The sequence below is a fragment of the Nerophis ophidion genome, linkage group LG01 (genome assembly GCF_033978795.1).
Source record: "Nerophis ophidion isolate RoL-2023_Sa linkage group LG01, RoL_Noph_v1.0, whole genome shotgun sequence".
NCBI classification, from domain to species: domain Eukaryota; kingdom Metazoa; phylum Chordata; class Actinopteri; order Syngnathiformes; family Syngnathidae; genus Nerophis; species Nerophis ophidion.
Window position 1 is genome coordinate 21515323 of NC_084611.1, and position 22500 is coordinate 21537822.

Here is a 22500-nt window from a genome sequence, read left to right on the forward strand (position 1 = left end):
TCTAGGGTCTCCTTTTCTGGGCAGCTTTACCTGCAAGTGACCGTACAAAATATGTGTATGAAAATAAAATAAATAAAAGAAGATTAAGAAATTAAGTTATACATTTGTTTTCTATAATGTCTCTAACCCACAAAGAACAATGCATACATATGCATTTGCATTATTTGTGAAAAAACAAAGACTGATAAAATTCCACTAAAAAACAGTTTATGTACAGTGGCGCAAAAAAGTATTTAGTCAGCCACCGATTGTGCAAGTTCTCCCACTTAAAATGATGACGGAGGTCTGTAATTTTCACCATAGGTACACTTCAACTGTGAGAGACAGAATGTGAAAAAAAATCCAGGAATTCACATTGTAGGAATTTTAAAGAATTTATTTGTAAATTAATGTGGAAATTAAGTATTACACAAAGGAAACAACAAAGATTACAACACATACCATTGGAAGAATATCTCACTGCATGATCTGCTGATGATACCTCCCCTTCTTTTGAAAGTTGTGTCAGTCTCTTGGGGGTGGAATTTCTTCCTCCTTAGCGGTTGGAAAGGCCCACTCTTCTGTTGGTGCAATGTAATAAACATTCATTGTCATGCTTACCATAGGCCACATTTAATAAACCACAAAAATAAGTATTGACATTACATACCATTATCAGGAAATGAATAGTGTTTGTCCTCTCTGGTAAAATCTTCCTCTTCAGTTTCCACAACACTTTCTGTGTGAGACATAACATGTTTAGCTTATATATTTGAGTTCAAACCAAACAAAAGGATAGAAAAACATTACAGACAAAGGAAACAACAAAGATGACAACATACCATTTGGACCAAATGTGGTTTTATCTAAGTTCTTGCCATCATGGCACTCGACCTTGCTCGAGTGCCATCAAAACTTTGCTGATTTTTGCCAGCTGCAGTGTCTCTTCAGGATGGGTTCTAATATCATGTCCAAGAATGTTGGCCAGCTGGTCCATCTCTGTGTCTGTCATGTTTAGCACAGTTTAAAGGGTGGCAGCATGTTTTCGTAGTTTCGTGGATGTAAGTGACACAGGACACTTTGCATGACATGCTCTTGCATAGTCTCGTATGCAGTCAGAACCACGGAAATGCGTCATCACTGTGGGTCTTGCAAACAGGTAACTGTTGTCTTTGAGAACCCCACAAGTTTCCCTGTACTTAACGATAAGTTCTAATGCACACACTTGGGCTGGGTGATATATCGATATACACGATATATCGCGGGTTTGTCTCTGTGCGATATAGAAAATGACTATATCGTGATATTCGAGTATACATTCTCACGCAGTTGCTTTTAGCTGCGGGTATTGCACTACAGGCTCTTCTCACTCTTTTTTGTGTCTCCTTCTTACAGACAGAAAGCGCACCTTCTTACATTCGTCACATACTGTCACGTCATACGTCACATAAATATACGCTCTCGCGGATTAGAGCGGTAGCAGCATGGGCAACGTTAGCTGTGATGCGAGTGGTAATACGAGAGAAAGAAGGTGCGAATGAAGGAAGAATTAATTCCCAAGAAAAACAGCAGGGGGTCCATCGTCTGGCGGTGGTTTTGCTTTAAGTGGGAATATGTCGAACACACAACCGTAATTTGTCAAGTGTGGTGCTAAAGCGTTGCTATAAAAAGTAGCATTACTGTTAATATGTAGCATCATTTGAAAAGTCACCTGCTAGAGAATGAAGAGTGCTTACTCAACATATCAACATCTCCGTTCGGTGCCACACGCCTACACCATCAAAATGCCGAGGCAAACATTTCCAGATCAACACCGTATGAAAAAAATAGTCAACAACAGAATTTAATAACGTCCATAGTAACCTACCACATAGCGAAGGACGAACACTATTTGATTTCCTATTATGCAGCTCATTTTCATTTGACACTTAGAATGTCTCTTACAATCTTGCACTTTCTGTTTTGGAAATGACATGAACGTTTTTGCCATTGCTTAACAAATACAGTTCTGGTAAATTGCCTTACTTGTGATTTCCTTCTCTGCATAAAAGTTTAAAATGAGCATATATTAATGCAGTATGAACAAGAATGTTTTAATGTAGACACATAGAATCATCATACTGCTGTGATTATATGTATCAAGTGTTAATTCAAGGCGAAGGCAAAATATCGAGATATATATCGTGCATTGAGATATTTAAAAAAAGGCCGTATCGCCCAGCCCTAGCACACACCATTTTTGGAGTCAAGAGAATAGGAACGGGTCTGCCTCGTTTTCCCCTGATGACTATCCTTGAAAAATGTCTGCACAGTTTTTTTTTTCCACTTCAGAGAGGGCCCAGTCAACATCTTCATGAGGATCAGTTGTGTCTCTTGACAAAAATGCCAACAAGGGCATGGCTGCTACCTCTCCTTCTCTTCGTCTGTTGAAGAGGATGATCTGTGTCAAACATACTTTTGTCAGGTCTGACCAGGCCTTTGTGGAAGAATTTTCAGATAGCGCACTCATCATGCATTTGCCTGAGAAACTGATGCATTTTTTGAACATCCTCAGTGAAGGGCATAAGTTGTGGTGCATTCCACTTTCCTTCAGCTATGTTGCAGAGATCAACTCGTTTCACTTCTCACGGTGGACTTCTTAAAATTGAGTTGCAGTCCTTACGAGCTCTTCATTGTTCTTTATCAAACTTGTGCTTTCATGAGTTTGCTGACTTAAACCAGGGAATTCCCAAGTTTATTTGCCAGTGATGGAATCCAGAATTTGTTAGTGTCACTATCAAAGCCACAAGTTCATTTGACAGCTTTGACCATCTCCAAGTAGTTGTTAAGATTCACAAAATCCTCCATTTTTTTCAAGGTAGTGACTGTGTCCTGGCATTATGAATCAGTCTTCCTAATTCCCGCATCTTCTCTCTGACACAATGTTGATATTTTGCTGACATACCACTTTTGTTCAACAGGTGCTGCTCAACATCTGTGATGGCATGGTCATCTTTTATAATTGTCCGTGATTGGAACAGGAATCATGGCACTTATTATTCCCCACAGTTGTTTGGATATACTTCAAGCCACAGGCCTAGTATATGTGCACAAGGACTGGACATGGTTCTTTCCTGGTTTTCGGGTGACTGATGCAGGTTTGAGGCGACAACTTCGCATGTGTCGCCACAGTACATTTCTGGTAAACTGTCCTTGGCAATGTGCACAGTGCATACAATCATTTACTTTAGTTGCTTTAGGTGGTCTTTTGAATGGCACCAGTTCACCCTTTCCTGACTCCATAATAGCAGCATTGTGAGTATAGTTCCTTTTATTACAAATATTGTCTAGCTGTTTCCTTCTCTCCATGGAACTTGTTGGAAAGCCAAGAGCTGTGGCTACTTCCAATGTGTTTTTGTGTGCACTTTCTAGATGCCTTGCCATCTTGGCAAAAGGCTTTCTGCAATACAAGCAATCATTTCTTTTGTTGTAAACTATATTTCCCTGTTTTTTAAAGGGGAGCACAAACAACTACGGTGTAAGTTGTTTCCTGACTTGAGCAGGATTCCTCTGTTCCAGTGACATCAGGTGTTATGCTGTTTATGTCTAAGTCCATGTGGTCTACTGTTGTGCTGTCACAGGCTGGAGGAGGACTTAAGCCAGGACATCTGTCTTCCATCTAAAATGTGTGAAACAAAATCAATGTGAGGTTTTTAAAACATTCTAAATCTCCCATGTCCATCATACCTATACATATAACTTCTTAGAAGTCCTTATAGACAACCAATTAGCATTACATTAGAGCTAATTTGACTATAAACCAGTCCAAATGAAAAGCAAATGCAACACAAAAGTGATTCAAAAGGTTTCAAGGAGCAAGGCTGATGTTCTTAATTAAACGCACCTATTGGTAAATGTTCTCTGAGTTGCCCCCTAAAAATATATTCTTAACTCTTTGTAGTAAAATATATAAGTTGAGATGACAATACAATTAGTACAGGCTTTTTGTGAAAACAACATTGATTAAACTTTTTGGCTTAATATAGTTATGAGCAAATTGTTCTTGTACAAATGATAGTCAATAACCTCCATGTATAAGAAAGATGTGCTTACCTTTTGGTTTTAACAGCTTATTTTCGTATCCCATTAGCAGACAACTCCTGCAGACAAACCACCTTGGTTATGGGGACTAGGCGGAAGTGAATAACCATACACGGAAGAAGTATGAGCAGAGCAGCGACTGCAGTACCAGCTACAGCCCGATGAGGTGGCTGCTGTGCAAATGTCTCACACTCAAACTAACCAGTAAACATGTTTTATGGGCCAAAGCTTAAAAAACACTAAGGCATCTTCAGAATGGATCTGACTATAATTTAAAAAGGTTTCCCTTTAGGGGACCTGTTTTTTTTCCCCAAACCGTCAAAGGTCCTCTCAAGGTGACTGTGTAAACAGAGTGATGTCCCCATTAAGTAAGCATTGTCAGAACACTCTTTCACACTGTCTCAGACTCAGACTCACGCACACAAACAGCACCAATGCGGAGGTACCATAAGATTAAAAATACAATCTATTAAATAGCCAACATTTTAAGAATTAATCAAAGATAGAATTCTACACATTGAGTCTACTAGAGTACTAAAACTGCCATGAGTTAATCAATTGTCAATAGTCAAATATCAGTGTGCAGCTTTTTAAACATCACAAAATGCTTTATTTCTTTTTGAGGAAGTTGTTTGTTTTCATTGTTGCTATTTTAACTGCTGTTTTAAATACATTAACAAGGTTAATTGTTTATTTCTCTAGCAATTTGCTAAAATGGATGGATGGATGAACGAACTAATCATCTTCGTTGTTAGTAAGCACATCCTTAAAATAACTTAAGCTGTATTTAAGAAGTCGATGGTAAAATTAAAGCCAATAAATGTGTCTAAATATGTCTGTTGACAAATCGACTACCAAAATAATTGTTAGTTGCAGCACTATTGTTCAGTGAAAAATATTATGATTCACAATGTCTTAATTGGGTTTGTATAGTTCATCAAAACATCTTTACTTCACTTATAATAGGCAGGAAACCTTGGTCTTTAGACACTTTCACAGAGCGGCTTTTGCAGCGGGCATGCTTGGCTTTGGTGACCGACAGCTTGCCGTCACTGTCAGGGTCTAAGTAATGTTGACATATTGCTTCCCTCCTGAAAGGAAGCTGATAAGATTATGTGCCTTTCCAGACATCAAAAGTCAGATTGTACATGTGTGCGTTACGATTGAAATTCTGATATACACCCTCTGAGTATATCAGAAACAGAAAAAGAAATGGGTGTATTTAGTTTGATATTTGAAGACATTTGTGTTCATGATCTGAGTGACACACATACCAGGCACTATGAAGTAGAGCATGACGTCACTCTGAGCCTTGGTGACATGCACCAATGTGGATCCTTCTAGAACAATGTAGACTTCTGCATCTTCCAGCGTTGAATCCAGCCCCTCCAATAACGCAAACACCTTAGCCTGGCCCTGCCGTAAAAACAGGTACAATGGGATAAGTGTTCATATGCCAAAAAATATAGGTGACTGAGATGTTATTGTGGTTTACTCTCTAAATCTCTCATCAGATTTTCCTGAATTTAAAAATGGTCTGGCCCCACAATACGTGACCGAGCTTCTGCATCATTATACCTTGTCTAGAGCCCTAAGGTCAGCTGACCAACTGCTGTTGGCGGTCCCTAGATCTAGGCTAAAGACCAGAGGAGACAGAGCCTTTTCTGTTGCCGCCCCTAAGCTCTAGAACAGCCTTCTCCTCCACATTAGGTCAGCCCAGAGCCTGGGTGTTTTCAAAACCCTTCTTAAGACCTACCTCTTCTCGCTGGCCTTTGACCTGAGCTGAGTCTGCCCTGTAGGCCACCTTGTTCTAGTCCTACCCCCAACCCCTTTGCTTTAGTTTTTTTTATATTTGTCGCACTTTTGTTATTATGATTTTTATTTAGCAAATTTTTACTTTTTATTTAACTCCTTTTACCGTATTGCTTTTTGCACTATTTTGTTCAGCTCACTCATTGTTTAGGTTCTTTGTTTGTTTTAACCAGTAAAGCACTTTGGTTCAATTTCAAAGTTGTTGTAAGCTTGCTATAAAAATAAAATTGACTTGACTTGACTTGACTTGAATAAATTAAAAAAAGAATGCCTTATTAGTGTCTGCTTTAAAGACCTGCACTGATCTCAACAGGCCAGAAAAATTTGGACGACTGATCTTATGGAGTTATAAAGTTCATTAGAGCAGAACCATAGCATAGAGACATGACAGACTTATTGGAGCCATCAACAAGGTCATATGTGGATGTAATGTATCTATGTCGCCATTATTAGTGTACTGTACAATAAATCCCTATTCCGGAGGCCTGTTGTGTACATACAGAACAATGGTATAACTGCAGGCAACAAAAAAAGCAGTGACAATTGCTAAAAACTACTGTATATCAAACTACTTGGGACGTGCGACGGCCACCAGACAGTATCGGGCGATTTTTGTGGAAAAAGTAGGTGATTGGCAATTTATGCCTTTCAATGCTTCACAAACACAGATACCGTCTGGTTCATACTTTATTTATTTATAGTACCCCGGCTGACAAGTGGATAGCAGCTAATTGTGCATCTCCATACGTGGTGTGGAGTGGAGACGCTCCGCTAATCTAATATAAATCACCTCCATTAAAAGCGGACCTATTAAAGTAGTCATTTTATGTTGTTTTTCCTCTACATTTAAAACACTTCCTTTTGGTCCAACTTTGCATAGATTATGTGTTACAGACCATCTTCAAGCCGCTTTCTGACCATCTCTTCGGGATGCGCCATTTTGTGGGCAGTCTTATTTACATGCCTCTGCTTTGACTGTGTCTTTTCCATCCTTTGTTGTAGTTTTTAGCGGTTTCATATAACGTCTAATAACGAAGTTCGAACTATACGCTATTGTGTAATAGAAATGGCAACAGCTGAGGATGCATGTGCAGGTACAAGACAATCTGCCCCACATCAATTTGATAGAGGATATTGGGGACGGCGTGGCGCAGATGGGAGAGTGACCGTGCAACCTGAGGGTTCCTGGTTCAATCCCCACCTTCTACCAACCTTGTCACAACACTTCACCCTTGCTCCTGATGGGTCGTGGTTAGGGCCTTGCATAGCAGCGCCCCGCAATTAGTGTGTGAATGGGTAAATGTGGAAATAGTGTCAAAGCGCTTTGAGTGCCTTGAAGGTAGAAAAGCGCTATACAGGTATAACCCATAAACCATAGAGAAAAGGAAGGAGCTTATTGACTAAAACGTCGGTGTACAAAGGTGGATTTGTGCAAATATCTTCGGGTAAATGTCTACCATATATGTGGAGATATCCACTGACCTCCCAACTGTAAAAAATGTCATGAATAAATGAAAAAAATAAAAATTCCAAACGGCTTGTTTGAAGGAGGTATGAATAAAGGCAAGATTGTTCTATACATATATCCGCATGCCTCCATGATTTAAAATTTTAGGGACCTTTGCAGATCCCAAATATATATAAAAAAATAGGTACCAATAGGTATTAAAAGTAGTTTTTTTACATAATATGTCCCCTTCAAGCCAATATTTGATAGATCAAAATATTTGTCTGCAGAGCAAATATTTGTCTGCAGACCAAAAATAGAAATAAGGAAACACATCCATGTGTACACATTTCTGCTATATGTTCATCTTAGAATGTGGGCGGGGGTTATGGCACAAAGAGCCAAAGAATTTAATGTCTGAAGAATCCGTAGACGCCCAGAAACCACTATTTACGGCTGCAGCTTGCACCAGCACTGGCTGCACGATGGCAGAATACATCTGATGCAAAATATAGCAAGCTGTGGCCTCAATAGAGTAGAGAGCAACACACATAGTGCAAATTATTCTAGGAAGCATAAGAGACCCTGGATGGAGGACAGAAGGCACAGCAAAAGCTAAACATTTTTAGGACTGATCTTGAAAGACGGTGAACATCAAATACTACTAAGAGTGTGGGATTCACAGTTCATTCAGTTGTCTCCTTTTCTCTCTTTTCACTCATTTATTCTATTGCAAGTTTATGGTTAAAAGTGTTGACCCAAATTGTCCAGCATAGAAACGGGGACTTTGCCTTTTTTCTGTCTAAAAAATAAAGGAACACCACAATACACCCAGTTTTCCTTCTTCATTTAATTCTCCACCACCATGTTTTATGTCTATATTCAGGCTGTCAAAAATAAAAATTAAACTCATGTGATTAATCAAGAAAAATAATTGCATTGATACTTTGCGCAGATTGATCACGTAAGTTATTTTGACCCCACATGCTCCTTTACCTTGACCGTAGATGGGCACCTGAAAGGCGGTGTGGTGTGGGTTAGTATGATGTTTGAGAAGACTCGCTGGTGTGTGATATTAAACTTAATTGCAGACTAACGCCTAAATGGACAAACCATCACATACAGTCCATAAAACAAAAATACAGTATAATAGGACAGGCTACTGAGAAAAACATTATATTCCAGTATATGCAACCAGGAGTTTGCGCAAACTCTCTTTCTTATACCTTACACCAGGGGTCGGGAACCTTTTTGGCTGAAAGAGCCATGAAAGCCAAATATTTCAAAATGTATTTCCATGAGAGTCATATAATATTTGTTGACACTGAATACAACGAAATGCGTGCATTTTTAAGTAAGACCAACATTTTAAGAGTATGATAAGTATCTTATTCTTTTTAATAACATTGTTATTCTAAAAGTTAACCAATAATAAATATAATACTTATTTCCATCTTGAACAGGTGCGATAGAAAACGGAGGGTTGGATTAAAATGCATGAGAATGTTTTATAATTTGAACGTTATTTTTAACACTGTGATTACCAGCAGAAATATTAATTACTTATCATGTTAAGCAATCTCAGCTAAGATTTATCTGAGAGCCAGGTGCAGTCATCAAAAGAGCCGCATCTGGCTCTAGAGACATAGGTGCACTACCCCTGCCTTACACAGAGGGGAACTGTGTACATAGGAGTGCAGTAAACTCTAAATAAGTGTCCCTTCACTTCATCAGAGCAGTAGTGAATATGTTTCACTAACATATGGCTTGGACATATAGCATTATTCTCTGTCTAAACATTTCAGCAGCATCCATCTTATCATTGATAATGTGGCCTGGATATTTTTTATTGGTACACACATACAGGGTTTGATCAGAAAAAAGAGAACCCTGGAAAAGAAAGATGTTAATCCTACTCGGTCCTACATATCATTATCATACTCTTTTTGGCATTGCCATAGTCTGAGCATATTTTGAGAAGCCGATGGAAGCCTGCACTACTGGGAGATATAATGGCCAAATCTTTAGTGTACATACTCAGTGTTTAGAGTGTCCGCCCTGAGATCAGTAGGTCGTGAGTTCAAATACCGGCCGAGTCATACCAAAGACTATAAAAATGGGACCCATTACCTCCCTGCTTGGCACTCAGCATTAAGGGTTGGAATTGGGGGTTAAATCACCATAAATGCTGCCCACTGCAGCATTTATGGTGCAGTGGGCACCAATCATTGGTACTTTAACTTTAACTTTTTAACATAATATGGTCGATTTTAGGTGCTCCCAATTATGCACCCTGTACTACAATCTCTCAACTGTCTTGACAGGTCATTCATAGCCTGGCGAAGGAAGCCCACCTTGCCGTACCCAACTGCAACTCTGAAGGGACAGGATAAAATACTCCTCCATTTTATCTATAGTCTGCATGTCATACCAATATACCAGGATACATATGATGTTACCTGGAACGCCTCGATTCTTTAGCTTGGTAAAGAGCTTGTGATGATTGACTCTATCAAATCCCTTGGAGCAGTAATTCTAGAACTGTGGTACGAGGGTTCCATGTTGTTGTATGCAAAACAATCAATTAAATATTCAAACACAATGTTATTGTTCAAACTGTGTGTAATGTTACAGTAGCCAAAAATATTTATTAATATTAACATTTATACTTGTTAAAAAAACAAAAACACTTCCTTTTTTTAATGAATATTTAGGCCTACTACGCAACTGTTATTTAATGTTGGTCATTTGGTGGTACTTGGAGAGCCAAATGTTTTCTGAGGTAGTACATGGCGAAATAAGTTTGAGAAATACTGCCTTAAAAGCATCAATAAAGCCTACCAACATTGTTGAGCCCTGCTCTTTGTACTTTTTTGCTTCTTTTAATGGATAAATACAGTACACAAATCAGTATTGTGGTTGCTCTTCAAACCGAATTGGTTGCATGTGGTGCAAATAAACTCCCCAACTCTGTCTATAATTATTACATTTTCTCGCAGCTTTGACCAGTGGTTCTCAAATGGGGGTACTTGAAGGTATGCCAAGTGGTATGTGAGATTTAAAAAAAATATATTCTAAAAATAGCAACAATTCAAAAATCTTTTATAAATATATTTATTGAATAATACATCAACAAAATATTAATGTAAGTTCATAAACTGCAGAAAAAAATACAACAATGCAACATTCAGATTTTTTGTGGACATGTTCCATAAATATTGATGTTAAAGATATCTTTTTTTGTGAAGAAATGTTTAGAATTAAGTTCATGAATCCAGATGGATCTCTATTACAATCCCCAAAGAGGGCAATTTAAGTTGATGATTACTTCTATTTGTAGAAATCTTTATTTATAATTGAATCACTTTTCAACAAGATTTTAGTTATTTGTACATCTTTTTTCCCCCAAAATAGTTCAAGAAACACTTATTAATTTAATAAATCAGAAACTGATGACATAGAGCTGTATTTTACTTATTTATCTCTTTTTTTCAACCAAAAATGCTTTGCTCTGTTTAGGGGGTACTTGAATTTAAAAAATTTACACAGGGGGTACATCACTGAAAAAAGGTTGAGAACAACTGGCTTAGACAGTATGTTGGCTAGGGCGATGGGTCGATAATTCTCCACACTCCCTACCTTACCAGCCGTGTCTTTAATGACAAGTGCTAGAAACACTGTCCGAATAGCATCTGTTAAGATGCCATGCGTTACCAACCCTGAGACACATAGAGAGCAACACTGCAACCCTACAGCTGGATTGCTTCAGGTGCTCTGCAGTAATATTATACATGCCAAATGCTTTGTTATCAGCTGGTTGCCTTTTGGCTTGGGAAATCTCATAAGGGTTATAATGTGTTCCACTTCTATGTTCCCTGACATTAGGGATCACTTCTGACACAGTTTTAAAGAGCAGCATCGTGCAGCCTTCAGAGTTTAGATATATTTTCCACACCAGATACAGCCTCAATGTTAAATGCCAATTCTGCTACAACCCTATCTATATTTTTTACTTATTTCCAGAGGCCAGTGACATTGCTGTCAAGCAGTTTTCCAGCCATAGAGTCTGCTCTCACGGCTTGTTCATGCTTGCCAACAAAGCGCACTGCATGTTTTTTGTGCTGTAGAACTGTCACTTGTCTATGTCTACCAGCAATAACCCAGGCCTTATGCACCACCTTAGTCTCTGCATGGGGGCCAGCTACTCACAGCACTTGTTCCACCCAGGCTTGGTGTTTTTAGCTCTACTAAGGTGAGTTAGTAGAGGCCTCTAATAAAGCACACACAATACAATTGTACATTTCACAGAGGGCAGCACAGTGGAGGTGTCATTACAGTTGACATCGGAACATAGAATGGTATAAGCAATATAATGGTATAGTAATGTATGTTACTCTAAAGTGGATCTGATTTCTCAACATAAAATAATACATCCCCTGAGGAGAGTGTAGTCCAGTCTGTTTATTCTCACTTGTGCTATTGTCCTCCCTCATTATCTTGGGGAGACTGCCAGTTTCAAGCATGATCTCAAAAGGGAAATGATCAGTAGTTTCATAGGCCCAAGTCTTGCACGAGTAACTGCAGCACATACAATATCAGATGATCAAGCCAACTATTTGTTCAGTGGGCTTCACTGTAGTAAGTGAAGCTGTCCACAGGTAAAATCATCTGACTAGATAGAAGCAAATTATTGTCATCACACATCCTGATTATATGCTTGGCAAAGTGCATTATAAGAAATATTAGCATTCATATCGCCACATATCCGCGTGTTAGTGGGTTTGTGCCGGGGCTGTTTTAAAGAGGACATAAGCAGATGATGGAAAACAACTACAGGTAGAGGAAAAAGGCAATTGCAAATAGGAAAATGATAGTGCTGCACACACAAATGAGGTAGCTCTACCAAATTACGTAAAAGTTGCAAACAGGTTGCATTGCCGTTTAGACTGCAGTCACATTTAAAAAGATCACATTCACAACACATTCGGAATACCTCCTGTTGTGGCCCAAATCTGACGCAAAAATACTCGATTTTAAGCACTTTGGAGCATTTAGACTGGCAAAAAAATATATACGATCCATGTCACTTGAGGGCAAAAAATCTAATTTGGTGTCCAGTATAAAAGGAGCCCAAGTCTTCATTACTGAAATGAAGCTCCCTGTACCAGTGCCGAAAAATTCCCATATGCAAAATTCCCAGTTACTGTGGCTGCACTTGCTGTGCACCTGTCCTTCACTGGCCCTCTGCAGCCCATAAACTTCACTGCTCAGGTGCTCTATTATTATGACCAGGACCGAGGCGTCTATACCGCCAAAGCCAACAAGTGCTTGTCCAAACACTGCGAGAAAAACATAGGCATATCGTCCCCAAACTCATTGAACAAGCTTAAGCATGCCTTCACGTTTTTGGCCTCCTTATCTTTTCGTGTGTGAATCATTTTTCGTTGTGTAGTCGTCGGATATACTTCAAACAGGATATCCTTTGATTTCGAGATCCATTCCGATGGAAAGTTGTTTGCAGCAAACAGAATAATTTTCTTGTGATCAAGAGTCCTCATTTTGCCGCAAAAGAAGTTCAGCTCTGGAAATAGTCCTGGTGGTTGCAAACTTCTTCCGTTCACAGATGATGGGAGACCACTGTGCTCATTGAGACATTCAAGGCAGCAGATATTTTTCCGTACCCTTCCCCAGATCTGTGCCACGAGACAATCCTGTCTCTGAGGTTTACAGACAATTATTTCAAACTAATTCTTAGTTTGTACGGCCATAAACTGTCAAGTGTGCGACCTTATATATTGACAGGTGTGTGCCTCTCGAAATCCTGTCCAACAAACTAAATGTACCACAGGTGGACTCTAATTATGCTGTAGGAACACCTTAAGGATGATTAGTTGAAACAGGATACCCCTGAGCTCACTTTTGAGCTTCATGGAAAATGCTGTGAATATACATGTGATTTCTTAGTTTTATATTTTTAATACAATTGCAAAAATGTCTACAAACAAAAAACACAACATTTTCACATTGTCCTTGTAGGGTATTGTGGTTAGAATTTGTGAGGACAAAAATCAATAATGCTTTAGCATAAATCAAATTTCCAAAAAGTAAAGCGCTGTAAATACTTACTGGATGTACAACTCAAGTACTGAGTAACTTGGTGACAAATTAGGTACATTACTTTTCCTTTATAGTGTATAACATTCTGACAGTAAAACAAAATTTGTGTCAAAAATTGGGTTATTTTTTTAAATTATTTTAGATTATACAAGTGACTAATAACTTGTGATTAATATTAATCAATCCAAATTCAACAGTGTGATTATTCTGATAAAAGACATGTACCGTATTTTTCGGACTATAAGTCGCAGTTTTTTTTCATAGTTTGGCCGGGGGTGTGACTTATCCTCAGGAGCAGAGGTGGGTGGAGGAGCCAGAAATTGTACTCAAGTAAGAAGATTAAAATACAATAAAATAAGATACAATTTTAAAAAATTGTCCTAAGCCTGGGCCCTGGAGAGAGGGTCCAGACTGAGGCCAAGGGAAAAATACAACAACAACTCATAGCCATAGTACACATCCCTCTCACATGTGTGTAAGAGGGAAACATCAAACATCAAAGAACACAAAGGACATCAAAGCAGCGGATACAACCAGCCACTTCTACATACAGCTATGAATAAAAAGTAAAAGAAACATATACACTGTGGTGGCCTCTGCGGTGTTCCACGCCATTGTCCGCTGGGGTGGAGGGAGCATGGCCAGAGACAGGAGCAGACCCAACAAAGCAACCAAGACAGCCGACTCAACTCTAGAACTCTACATTAAAAAACTCTACCTCTAACAACCAAAAAGCTGTGAAAACGATGATGCTGTGTTCCAAATTTAAGTTATTTACTGAGATTGAGTGAGCCTATGGCTTTGCACTTTATTTATTTTATATATATATTTTTTTTTGCATTCTATCTTAGTTACTAAGAATTTACAACCCCCTGGCGCTGTTTTGTACGGTTTTTATACTGTTTTGTACTGTTTTTGTACTTACTTTGATTAGATAGTACTTTATTGATTCCTTCAGGAATCAATAAAGTACCATCTAGTTACTCTTTTAAACTGTTTGTAAATGTTGAAATTTAAAAATAAAGGTTTATAAAAAAATTTTTTTTAAAGTGTGCAGTTTATCATGTGACCACCTGGCTCTGTTTGAATGGTGAAACGGAGTCAAACGTCACCAGTGACTGCATTTATTGGTGAAACGCAGGCATGTGATAGATCCTACTTTGAATGTCTGTCTGACAAATCAAAACAAACAAAGCGTGCATTAACAGATCGATAAAAATCAGTAGCGAGAAGCGAGCTGAATGTAGATAAATGGAGCGGAGTAAAAGTAGCATTTCTTCTCTATAAATATACTCAAGTAAAAGTAAAAGTATGTTGCATTAAAACTACTCTTAGAAGTACAATTTATCCCAAAAGTACTCAAGTAGATGTAACGGAGTAAATGTAGCACGTTACTACCCACCTCTGCTCAGGAGCGACTTGTGTGTGAAATTATTATTAACACATTACCATAAAATATCAAATAATATCATTTAGCTCATTCACGTAAGATACTAGACGTATAAGATTTCATGGGATTTAGCAATTAGAAGTGACAGATTGTTTGGTAAACGTATAGCATGTTCTATATGTTTGAATGACTCTTACCATAATATGTTACATTAACATATCAGGCACCTTCTCAGTTGGTTAATTATGCATCATATAACTTACACTTATTCGGCCTGTTCTTCACTATTCTTTATTTATTTTAAATTGCTTTTCAAATGTCTATTCTTGGTGTTGGGTTTTATAAGATAAATTTCCCCAAAAAATGTGACTTATACTCCAGTGCGACTTATATATGGTTTTTTTTTCCTTCTTTAATATGCATTTTCGGCAAGTGCGGCTTGTACTCCGGAGCGACTTACACTCAGAAAAATAATTTCACAGCACTTTATTTTTACTTCTGCAATTGTATTAATTTTGCCTTTGCAGTAAGTTATAACTATGACTGACAGTCTAAATAAAGTTGAATGCTACTGGGGTAGTACAATTTTACCGTTTGTAGCTTCTTTGCAACAATTATTCCAAAAGTGGATTGCAGTTTCAAAGGAGCATTAAAAGATTAACTCTGCGCACATTTGTGTTTATTCTTTGGCTTGTAGGACCTCAATATGATGTGTTGCGAGAATAACATTCATGTTACATACGTTTACCAAAATGATACATATTTCCTTAACATGAATAAAACAGGCTTACATTCGAAAGTAGCATTAACAGTGCAGTGATGTCCCAATTATTTTGTCCAGCTGTATGAGTGATTTGTTGCTATCATGTTTGTAGTGTCGAATTCATTTTTTACACCTATTTGACAAGAATGTTAAAAAGCATGATGCTGCAATGCAAAAATCACCTTCGCATTACAAATAACTACTTTTTACACTTGTAGGACAGTTTAAAAAGGTTACAATGCTATGGAAAAGGCATCTGCAGTTTGCCTCTCAATTATGTTTCTATTATCACGACGAATATTGAACAGAAAAAACAACCAATTGTCCAGTAAAAAAAGGACAATTCGGATTGGAGGATTTTGTTGTTCATCAACAGTAGTTTATCAGAGTTGTCTGATTTAATGATGAAATTGTTGCATAATTTCCGGATTATTAGAAAACAAGCAAAGTATCCTTTTATGTAATAAACAAGGGCGTATTTTGTATAAACTTTAGGTGACCTCAGTGTGACAAAAAAACAACAGATTGATTGAATGGTGATTGAATAGACATGAATACAACAAAGGAAATACACCACCCCTTTGATCCTCCAATACATATCCTCCAATATTAATACTTCCTTCCACTGCTGAGATCGAGCAAGCTGAATGACGCATAATATTTGCCCTGAACACAACCATTCAAAGATTCAACAGGATGTATCAAAATGATTGCAAACAAATGTTCCATTCCAACTTTGACTGATTAAAATACAAATAAAAAACAGGACTGGTGAATGAATCACATGGTTACTGATTTGCCAGTTGGATAAACATAATGTCAAGCTTTCATTCATTGTTGCGCTGACAAATAGTTATTTTTCCGCAAAGACACTACAACTCAAAGGATACAAATGACTCATTTTAAGACCGATGAAAGTCTGCATAATCACAGCAAAAGAAACTGGGCACACTCATCGACCTTTGGTAAAAACTTCAATAAAACGGCAAACCTTAACTTTTTGAACTGTAATTAATGTCTATCATAACCACTTGAAAATAATTTATATTGACCCTTTTTCTACCATAAACTGTTGTTTGCATTTTAATACTTAACTTTAATACGTACTGTGATTCCTAATTGTACTGCATACATTGCCAAGTGAAGCCCATACTCACATAGAGAGGGACTTTCCTTCTGCTCAACTCCATTTTGAAGCACCTGCTGGTAGAAAATAGCCATTAAATCATAACATTTGAACAGCAAGGACAAAGTAACAAAACTTGGGAATAATCAGTCTAAATTTACAGTGGATAGAATATTTACTAGATTGTTTGATGATCTTTTAAATTTACCAACTGACAGTCTAGATTTTTATATTAGGTATGAGAGACAGAATATCGACCAAAAATTCGAGTAAAGAATAAAGATTTTTGATTGAGTCAAATATTTGTTTGATCACCTACCACCCAATATTATTTCTCACCCCCACAGAAACACATCCCAGCAGGCACAAGACATTGAAACAACATTAAGAACTTGTTGAATTAGTTCCTGACATTGAGCAACTCAAACATTGCTTTTTAACAAAGTTTAATCAATGCTGTGAGCTGATGATTATTTGACCATTGAGTTTTGGTCATATCTCAGCCAATATTCTAAAACACAAATAAAAAATTGCAACGTGTTTTTTTTTTTTACAACATTTATTTATTGTCTGGTGGAATGACTGTACGGTAAGTGAATGTTATTATATAACTTTTTTTGACCTAGGTATAGAATATAACGCTTCATTGTCCTCAAACAGCATGACGAAATTAAAACAGGAGTACCATGAGATCCGAATGAGAAGTGATAAGCAGGCAGGCTGTATAGTCAGCTGCATTGTGAGTACCGTATTTCCTTGAATTGCCGCCAGGGCGCTAATTAATTTAAAACCTCTTCTCACCAAAGGCATGCGGTAAAAGTAAGCATAAGCTAATAATTTTAAAACCTCTTCTCACTCCGGCACTTACCAAAGGTATGCAGTAAAAATTTGAGTGTGATGTAAGCTTGGACCTTAAATCCTACTGAATAGCTCTTAATCTTCTTCCCTTTATGCGATTTCAAATTACCGGTAATAAAAACAGCCTCCTCCATTTTGAAAATGATGACAGGGGAAGTGTCACTCGTGACTGTTGTAAGCACAATACCAATGGCGCGCAATTTGCAAAATGCGCAACCGCATTTTGCAAATTTTATGTCAAATTAAATCAAATCTAATTAAATGTTTATTGGATTCATCCCTATACAGTGTACATCCTGACTAAACTACTACCATGTGTGGATTCAGGCCGGGTGGCCTATTTTAAGTTCCAGGTAACCCTACATTATTATATCTTATAAATAGTAAACCAAGTTGTGGTAGTAGTTTAGTCAGTAGTTCTGTCGTGGATGTACACTGTATAGTGATGAATCCAATAAACATTTGATTTGATTTGACATTAAATTTGCAAAATGCGGTTGCGCATTTTGCAAATTGCGCGCCATTTGTATTGTGCTTACAACATGACGTCACGAGTTTGACCAGTCGGTAATACTAAGCATGCGCTAATTATTTTGGGAAGCGAGTTTGACCCGGCAGCAACGTTCCCTCTAAGGTGCGCGCCTGTGCAATTGCGCACTGCTCACGCGTCCTGTGCCCACGGCAATTCTATGCCGCGCACAAAATCCAATAAAAAAAAAAAAAGCAATTTTCAAAGTAACTGACTACAAGAGGCCACAGAGACAACAGTTTTTGTTATCACTGTTCAATTATTGTAACGTCTGTCGAGACGCTTTAAGGAGGACAAGAATTCCGGTGGGAGAGGGGTTAGTGCGTCTGCCTCACAATACGAAGCTCCTGCAGTCCTGGGTTCAAATCCAGCCTCGGGATCTTTCTGTGTGGAGTTTGCATGTTCTCCCCGTGAATGCGTGAGTTCCCTCTGGGTACTCCGGCTTCCTCCCACTTCCAAAGACATGCACCTGGGGATAGGTTGATTGGCAACACTAAATTGGCTCTAGTGTGTGAATGTGAGTGTGAATGTTGTCTGTCTATCTGTGTTGGCCCTGTGATGAGGTGGCGACTTGTCCAGGGTGTACCCTGCCTTCCGCCCGATTGTAGCTGAGATAGGCGCCAGCGCCCCCCGCGACCCCACAAGGGAATAAGCGGTAGAAAATGGATGGATGGAAGGAAGAATTCCATCGATCACTTTATTGAGCAAAATTCTTTATAAACGCTAAACAATTTCCATCTAGCAAAGCTGGTCATTTTCTGCCGTACAAAGCAGACCAAAACCAACTTTGCCATCTGTCATATCAACAGCAACCGCTTACTCTTTCAAACTTGTGCCAACACATGCACATATGGCACTGAGCCAGTGATGCGTTTATAGCCACACAAAGAGTCGGACATTTCCAACACCGCACATTATGTGTAATTCCAGGTCATTACACTATGATTTACCAATTAAATGTGTGCTCATTCTACTGGCATTTATTAAGAATCTTAATTAATAAATATTAATCATGAAATGCTGATATTATATTAAAGAAATAATAATAAAAAAGATGTATATTTTACAAACGGAAAGTTACAGGAATATACACATGATCCAGTGCTTACATCTCATTGTGAATGTGAATGTTTTAATGGGGACTAAATGCGATATTTGAAAGGGATACAAATGATTTCCGAAGCAGGACCACACCCAGAAATACAATACTGTACTAATATACAGCTCATGAAAAACAATATTTGTTGTTCTTGTCATTGTAAGTGAGCCAAAACACTTACATTATTAAATGATCACATAGAAGTGATTGCTGTCATTTGATTATAATAATGAATGTAACTTGTTATTTAGTCAGGTATGGGACAGGTGTGCTGCAGGTGTGGCCACAGTGTGCACGTCTGATGTTGCTCACATGTGCTCCACTGAGTGCTCAAGGAGTTTTTGCGTTTGCTCACACACAAAAATTAGAGGCAACGTTGTCCGGCAGTAATTCAAGGCAGGCGCTTACTATATGCCCTGCGGTAATTCAAGGAAATACGGTATATGTGGTCTTCAATCAGAATGATTACATTTTAGTGACCTGTTTTGAATCACTGGAAACCAGTTTGAGAAGAAAACTCGTTTATATATACATATATTTTTAACTGCGGTGACATTTACAACAGAAAATTACTACGGTCACCTGCATGACCATGTAAAAGTAGTATTGCTGGGTTAATTAATGAATTAACATACTATAACTCGGTTTATCTTACAATACCAGAAGTTTCATTTGTGTTTTTAACAAAATTAACACAATAGTTAGCTTGAAAATATAAGTATTGATGGACTTACCCTTAGTCGCGCAATCAAACTCACGAATAAACCAGGCTGACAATTGACTTCAGGGCATCAAACACATCACACCCCTGCTATTCTACCCCCTTAAAGATAACATTAATTAACATGGCAGTGTAAAAACTACATGGTTCGTCAGCTGGACTGCTCCTTAAATGAGGAGTAACTGCCACACACAGAGCCTTGATTCTTCTCTCTCTCCTCAGCAGGCGGAGATAAGACACTTCCTCACTTGTCAGTGAACTTACTTGAGCTGCGGCGACCTCCAGAGACAGAAGATAGAACTGCAGGTCGGGGTAGATCATACTTGCCAACCTTAAGACCTCCGATTTTGGGAGGTGGGGGGGCGTGAAATATTTAATATACACATATATATATGTATATATATATATATATATATGTATATATATATATATATATGTATATATATATATATATATATATATGTATATATATATATATATATATATATATATATATATATGTATATATATATATATATATATGTATATATATATATATATATATATATGTATATATATATATATATATATATATATATATATATATATATATATATATATATATATATATATATAAGGGCTGTGAATCTTTGGGTGTCCCACGATTCGATATCGATTTTTGGGGTCACGATTCGATAATATATCGATTTTTTCCGATTTGATTCTCGATTCAAAAACGATATTTTTCCGATTCAAAACGATTCTGTAGTCATTTAATACATAGGATTTCAGCAGGATCTACCCCAGTCTGCTGACATGCTAGCAGAGTATTAGATTTAAAAAAAAAAAAAAAAAGCTTTTATAATTGTAAAGGACAATGTTTTATCAACTGATTGCAATAATGTAAATTTGTTTTAACTATTAAACGAACCAAAAATATGACTTATTTTATTTTTGTGAAAACATTGGACACAGTGTGTTGTCAACCTTATGAGATGCGATGCAAGTGTAAGCCACTGTGACACTATTGTCCTTTTTTTATTATTTTTAAAAATGTCTAATGATAACTCAGTGAGGGATTTTAATCACTGCTATGCTGAAATTATAATTAATATTGATACTCTTGTTGATAATATTAATTTTTGTTTCATTACTTTTGGTTTGTTCTAGTGTCGTGTTTGTCTCCTCTCAATTGCTCTGTTTATTGCAGTTCTGAGTGTTGCTGGGTCAGGTTTGGTTTTGGAATTGGATTGCATTGTTATGGTATTGCTGTGTAGTGGTTTGTTGGATTGATTAAAAAAAATAAACCAATTTAAAATAAAAAATTTAAAATAAAATAAAAAAATGCGATTTTTAAAAAATGAGAATCGATTCTGAATCGCACAACGTAAACGATTCGATTCATATTCGAATCGATTTTTCCCCACACCCCTAGTATATATATATATATATATATATATATATATATATATATATAAATAAAAGAAATACTTGAATTTCAGTGTCCATTTATTTACACATATACACACACATAACACTCATTGTTGAGTTAAGGGTTGAAATGTCCATCTTTGTTCTATTCTCTGTCACAATTTTTCTACCCACAGTTAGACTCTCTGGCAGAGAAGAAGTCTAGCAAAACTCCTAGCAATTATGGACAACACCTCCCACCCACCACACTCGGACCTTGCGGAGAGAATGAGCATGTTCAGTGGAAGGCTCAGACTCCCAAAATGTAACACAGAACGACACAGGAGGTGCTTCATACCGACAGGCATCAGACTGTATTATGCATTTGTTCCTTGACTGCACTTAAATGTATAATATATTTATATTATTTATATATTATATTATTTATTATTATCATTGTTTATTGTCGGTGAACTGTGATGCTGAATTAAATAAAGTACATTCTATTCTATATTCTATTCAATTCTATGTACAGTAGATGGCAGTATTGTCCTGTTTAAGAGTGTCACAAGTTTACAAAATTGGGGCTTACGTCAGACGAACTGCTTTACGGTAGATGAACATTTGACTGCTGTTGTTGTGTGTTATAACCGGGCTGCGAGGACGTTAATGAAACTGCATAACAACAAACCCACATAAGAAACCAAGAACTCGTCCTTGATCATTCTACAGTTATAACGTCATTGGGCAGGCACTCTGTATATACTGTGGGAAAGCGGATGTGAAAACAGACTGTCCAGACGTCACTCAGGTCCGCTTAGAGCTGGAGGGGGCGTGCCCTCCAGCCTCGCCTGCATTTCGGCAGATTTTCGGGAGAAAATTGGTCCCGGGAGGTTTTCGGGAGAGGCGCTGAATTTCTGGAGTCTCACGGAAAATCCGGGAGGGTTGGCAAGTATGGGGTGGATGTTTTTCTAAGATCGATGCTATGAAAACGCAATCTAGTTTGACTGGAATCAACGTCGTGGGCTATAAAGTCAAACCGTGCTCGATTAAAACAAACACTGCTTTTGCATTGCAAATGTGGTTTGTTTGGTAAAGAGTATAGCAAAATACACTAGTATTGCCAAAAGTATTTGGCCACCCATCCTATTCACCATCCAATGCTCCAGGATACCAAAACATTTTGGACA

At 37.6% G+C, this 22500-nt stretch overlaps 1 protein-coding gene across 4 annotated transcripts in view; it reads right to left on the reverse strand.

The window, feature by feature from the left end:
* LOC133551456 (rho guanine nucleotide exchange factor 28-like) overlaps window positions 1-20134 on the reverse strand; it is a 93258-nt gene extending 73124 nt beyond the window's left edge. For 3 of the 4 annotated variants that reach the window (XM_061898196.1, XM_061898189.1, XM_061898176.1), the window contains exons 1-3: window positions 19935-20134; window positions 16746-16788; window positions 5334-5475 (exon numbers count right to left, since the gene is read on the reverse strand). In XM_061898196.1, the coding sequence (XP_061754180.1) occupies window positions 5334-5475; window positions 16746-16778 (175 nt within the window). In that variant the 5' untranslated portion in view covers window positions 16779-16788; window positions 19935-20134. Of the gene's footprint in view, window positions 1-5333; window positions 5476-16745; window positions 16792-19934 lie in introns of all 4 variants that reach the window. The other variant, XM_061898182.1, reaches the window with a different exon arrangement.
* Between the last annotated feature and the right edge of the window lie 2366 nt (window positions 20135-22500).